A 6,000-nucleotide genomic window follows, 5' to 3' on the forward strand; every position below is an offset into this window, starting at 1 on the left:
GTTCATCTCAAAACTGAGCCCCTAAGTGACTAATAGATGTGTTGTGTGTACAGTGTGGTTACTCTGGGAAAAAGGGAATGTGTTAGAACCAGAGTTAGGTCTTCATGTCTGGGGTGAGATGGAACAGGACAAAGCAAGTTTTCATCAAACAACTCAAGTAGTGCATAATTTAAAACTTAAGAATTCTTGTTTATTTCTGGAATTTTCTACTTAATATTTTTGGACTGTCATGACTGTGGGTAACAAACAGTGGAAAATGAAAGTGTGGGTTAGGAGCTATGCACCTGCCCAGTAGTGGGATTGCTGGGCCTTGATAGTTGTTTTGAGGATCCTCCCTGTACTTCTCCATGATGTCTGTACTAATTTGCATTCTTATTCATAGAGCTCAAGAATTCCCTTTTCTTCATTTGCTATCATTTATTTTTGATAATAGCCATTTTAACTGGTGTGAGGTGATACAAAATTATAATTTTGTATTTTCCCTAATGATTAGTGATACTGAAAATTTTTTCACATATTTGTTGACATTTTATACATCTTTTTATGAGAAGTTTTTGTTAACATCCTTTGCCATTTTTTTAGTCAGATTATTTATTCTTTCGCTATTGAGTTGTTTGCGTCTCTATATATTTTGCACATTAACCCCTTACCGGTTATATAGTTTACACATATTTTTGTCCATTTTGCAGGTTGTCTCTTTACTCTTTCGATTATTTTCTTTGTTATGTAGAAGCTGTTAGTTTGAAGTAATTCCATTTGTCTATTTTTCCTTTAGGTAATATTCTTGTTTTAAAAACTTAGTAAGTGGTTATTATTCTGTGTATCTTTCTGTAAATGCATGTTTCATTCAGTGGATTTATCTGTATTTATACTCTTAATTCTTTTCTTTCTTGTGAGTGTATGTGTGTGTGTGTGTGTGTGTCACTTTGTTGAATAACTATTGCCTAATTTTATTTTTTCTTTTTGATGTATATTTAGATTACTTATAGTTCTTTGCTGTTCTGCATATGCTCTGTTGAATGCTATCTTGAGTATTTTTTGTTACATGATAGAGATTTTCTGTGGGATGTGTACCTGAGAACTGATGGACTGTATGATATGTGATTTGTTAGCTCCAGTTCTCACTCCCCTGGGAAGTGGGTGAGTTCAGTGCCCCAGCTCTAGCCATACTTGATATCATGTGTGGTCATAATTAATTTATAATGGATTAAAAAGAGAGTAGATGGCCACATGTATGCCTTGTATACCCTCTCATTTATGAGTCTAAGATGGTGGTGGGAAGGTAGAATGAATGTGAGAACAAAGGCGCTGGCACCACTATGTAGTCATTTATGCTTATATGACTGTGTTTATTTGTATTTTTAGTGAATAATTATGTTCAGATTTCTTAGTTTTCCTTTCTACTAGAATAACTGCTGGTATCATCCAAACACAGTCTCTTACTTTAAGAATGTAAAGGGGTCCTGAAGCTAGAAAGCTTGAAAAGTGTTGCTTTAAACGTGTAATAGCTGTACAAAAAAACCAATATTTTATTCTTGTTGAGAGTGGTCATCGGGAAGGAAAACAAAGGTAATTTAGTTCCTTTAATAGATGAAAAAATTAGTTGACTTTTAAAGTTTCGTATTAATTTTAAATAAATTTTCAATTCTTTGCCTTAAATTTTGTTTAAAACAAGATTATATTTGTAAATAAAATACTTTGCAGGTGCTGATCTTAAAGAAAGAGCCAAAATGCATTCCAGTGAAGTTGGTCCTTTTGTCTCCAAAATAAGAGCGGTGATTAATGACATAGGTAAGCATAATTAAATTCTCCTTTTAGCATGCCAAAGATGATCTTCAATGTCAGACATAAACAGTTGCATATTGTCTTTATGTATAAACTTTGGTCATATACTTATATTATTACTCATGGCTAATAACTGGCTAATTTATTTGTTATTTATTTACTTTTAATGTTGATAGCAGCTTTATTCATAATTGCCAAAAATTGGAAATAAATGATTGAACAGACACACAAACTATATATCCATACTAACACAGCATCCTTAGCAGTTGAAAAGAACAAACTGATATGTGCAACAACATGGATGACTGTCAGACATTATGTTGAGCAAAATGAGCTAGATACAAAAGACTGCATACAATATGACTATATGCATAAGAAATTCAAAGGCTTGTGAAACATTTTACTGTTAAATCAAAATGCTGGTTATATCTAAGGGAGTTGGTTACTGTCTGAGAAAGAAATGAGCAAAATCAGTTCTAAAAAAATCTGATTAGTGCATTATAGTTATGCATAATGGTGAGGTTCATTTTGACATATTCATGTATGTCATGTTTAATTTAAAAAATTATGTGAAATATTTTATAATTACAGATACCTCGTATGTGTATCTTTTAAATAACTGCCTACACAAAAAATTTATGGATTTGTATTTTTTTGTTTTTTTATATAAATGTGGTCATACTATTTCCTTAGAATTATAGTACATATAGCAGTGTACTTTGTTGTTATCAATTTTCAATTTTACTATTACATATTAATCTAGTCTTAGCTAAGATTTTAAATCATTTCTTCATTTAATGAACATTTTAGGTTTTAAAAATTTTTTCACAGTTTTTGTTATTTATACTCAATCAGTGAATGTCCTTTAATGTGGGGACAAGGGCATCGAGTACTGCATACATGGCATATGTTAAGGGCATTGGAGTGGCAGGCCACTCTTCTCGTGCTGGGCATGTGAGTGGCAGACCGCTTACCCACTAGGCACATCCCTGGGCGTGAAACTGTGTTGCGGTCCCTGTGCTTGCTCCACAGCCTGCTCCTCGATTGGTTGCTGCAAGGACAGTTGGCAAAAATTACATTGGTGGCTGCCTGTAATCTGCTTAGCTACTGTCTGAGTATATATACATGGTAACTGCGCAATAAAATCAGACCTGCTTCCTGCTTGGTCTCTGGAGGTCTTGATCAGGGACTTCGTAGCCACTCTCTCCTCTACCCTGTTCCGTGGACCTCCTCGTTAGACAAGAGAGAGCTTTTACATAAGAGACATTTTTGCACAGACACAGAGTCTTAAACATGAAGTTGCTATTCCAAGTATCATTTGTTCATTTTTTATTTTGTAAGTCATATCAAATTGTATCCCACAAATATAATAATTTGTTTATTACAGATTTATTGGTACATTATAATTATATATATTAGTAGGATTCATTATGCCATATTCTTACATATGCATAATTTGATCAATCTCATCCTCCCTAATCTTCCCTTCTGTTCCACTCCTCCCGCTCCCTTATACGTTTGTCAAGAGAAAAGGACAGCTTAACGTATTAATTTGAATTTTTTCAACTAAGATGTGCTTTCCCCCTCTGTAAGTTGTCTTTTCACATCCTTCATCCTTTTGTAGGATTATTTAATAAATATTTATTTTAAAGACTTTTCAGGACACGTTGCTGGGGATCAAACTGGGTCCTCTGGTGTGATAGGCAAGTGTGCTACCACTGAGTTATAACTCAAGCCCTAAAAGAATTTTGTCTGTTAATCTTTTGTTCAGTGTGTTACAGATAATGTCTTTTAATGTACCACCCCAATTTGAGTTTATTAGCTTTAAATTTAAAACTTTTAGTATGTGGACAATACAAGGTTCCTATCTTTATTCTTTTTCCTTGAAGATTTTCTTTGTTGATTCTCACATATTAGTTTTTCCAGATGAATTTAGTACTTAAAATTTTTTTTTAAGGCAAAGCAAAGAGGGAAAAAAAATACTCCGTTGGGTCTTTGATTGGAATGCCACAAAACTTGGACATTTTTATGATACTGAAATCTTTCCAAACATGGTATGCATGGCTCCTGTTTTGGAGATTCATTCATTTGGGGTGGTGTCTCATTCATTTTTAAATGACTTCAAGGAAGTTTAATGGTTTTTTTCACATTGGTCTTGTTCTTCTCCCCCCCTCCCCCAGTATTTATTTCTAGTTATTTTTTTAAGCATTTATGCCTTTAAATGTGATCTTCCTCCTACTTTTATTGCAGTCTTATTATTACAGGTCCATAGGACAGTTACTGAATTTTTATGTAGTTATTTTATATCAGTCCAGCTTAGTAATAACTTGCATTATTGTTCTTCCTTAATTTGTATTTTCCACATGAAGTGTTCATTGCCTTATCAATCATTATCAATGAATAAAGCATTTTTATCTTTTATTTTCCCACATTTTTATTAGTGCCTTATAATTATACATAATAGTTGGAGTTATTGTTACATATTTGTACATGCACATGATCCCAATAATTTAATCTTACATATTTTAATACATATATATTTTTACATTGGCTAAGACCCTTTATAATATTCATTTGTTGCAACCTTATCTGTTTTGATTTTGGTGAGATTGTTAATGTTTTTTAGTTGAGGAAAAAATGTCAAAGTTTGCCAAATGCTTTTAAAATGTCAGTTAGTATTTATTAGAATTTAGCTCAATTAGCCTGTAATACACAGAGTTATCTTAATAATTGACTTACCAGGGCTACGCTGTCCTGGTATGACTAGAATAAGCCCTACCTGATCATTGTGATTAGGGGTGGAAGTGGTTTTTAATATGGATTCAATTTTGAATATTTCTGGTGTAATCACAAATGAGATTGTTTTAATTTTGTTTTTTTTGGTTACTCTTTTCTGGTTTGTTAAAAAAGTTTATTTTGTTCATAGAGCATGGTAAAGCTTTCCATCTTTTCCTGTAGAGAAGTACTTTCTTACTTAACTGGCTGGTGGAATTTGTTTCCTCTTGGGGCCCAGTGTGGTTTTATTAGTGTCGTTACTCTCTACCCCTCTTTTTTTGGACAAAATTTAAAGTTTTTTTGTGTTGATTTGCATAGTGGTCATGGACTTAATTGCCTCTTCCTCCTGATCTGTGTCCTGTGCTGGTTTGGTCTTAGGCCCCTCCCTGCTTCTCTTTCCAGCTTAAACCTCAGGTTCAGATTCTCCTGAGACAGATAAGGAATTTAGTTTAATGTCGATCAGAGAGCTCAGTCTTGGAAGTAAAATTTCATGTTCCCTGTAACTTTTTAAATATTGGATTTTAAATTAAGATTGGTCCCATTGTTTAAGTCACCCTAATGTTTTTTCCAGAATCTCCATTTATGGTTTCTCCATTTATGGTTTCTTCTCATCTTTGTAGCAGCATTTTTCTTTTCTGTGATATAATATAGCTTTTCTCCTCTACGTCTTGATCTAGTCTCCTTTTATTCTCCAAGAGCTCCTCAGTATTTCTTAATAATAATTCATTATTGCCACATTTTGGTAGATTTAAAAATTTTAAGGTATCTGTTGTGATGTTCAGTGAGATTTTGAAAGGCATGTAGAAACTTAAGTATCTTGCTCTAACCTACTTTTTTGATACTGGGAATTGAATCTAGGGGCTCTTAACTACTGAGACATATCCCTAGGGCTGCCCCCCTACCTTTTTTCCCCCTAGCCCCTTTTATATTTTATTTAGAGTCTCACTAAGTTTCTTAGGGCCTTACTAAGTTGCTGAGTCTGGCTTTGAACTTGTGATCCCTCTGCCCCAGCCTCTGGAGCCACTGGGATTACAGGCAAGTGGCCACTGTGCCCAGCCTAATATGTGAAAACTAGAGGCAGGCGAACTTTCTTAAAAGAAGTAATATGATAGGCTCTGCAGGCAATGTGATCTCTGTTGCAGCTACTCAACCTTGACATTACAGTGTAAAAGGAGACTCAGACCATGTTTGAACATTTGTGTAAGTAAATGTACATGGCTCTTTTTGCAGTAAAGTTTTATGCATACTGAAATTTTAATTTCATAAAATTTTCGTGTGTCATGAAATAGTATTTAAATTTTTTGTTAGCTATTTAAAATATAAAAAGCATTTTTAGCTCATAGTGTGTACTAGAATGAAATTAAGCACTGACCACCCTCCCTTTTTTAAATCTCAGTTTTTTTCTTCTTCTTCTTCTTCTTTTTTTTTTTTTTTTAAGGG

At 33.5% G+C, this 6,000-nt stretch overlaps 1 protein-coding gene across 7 annotated transcripts in view; it reads left to right on the top strand.

Moving 5' to 3' along the window:
- Positions 1 to 6,000, top strand: part of Auh (AU RNA binding methylglutaconyl-CoA hydratase) — a 142,194-nt gene that overhangs the window by 21,966 nt on the left and 114,228 nt on the right. For all 7 annotated transcript variants that reach the window (XR_007346454.1, XR_007346455.1, XR_007346453.1 and 4 more), the window contains exon 3: positions 1,705 to 1,791. Coding sequence is in view for 4 of the 7 variants with exons in the window: in XM_048800285.1 (XP_048656242.1) it covers positions 1,705 to 1,791 (87 nt within the window). In the remaining 3 variants the exon portion in view is untranslated. The remainder of the gene's footprint in view (positions 1 to 1,704; positions 1,792 to 6,000) is intronic.

Source organism: Marmota marmota, unplaced genomic scaffold, assembly GCF_001458135.2.
Source record: "Marmota marmota marmota unplaced genomic scaffold, marMar, whole genome shotgun sequence".
Classification (NCBI taxonomy): Eukaryota; Metazoa; Chordata; class Mammalia; order Rodentia; family Sciuridae; genus Marmota; species Marmota marmota.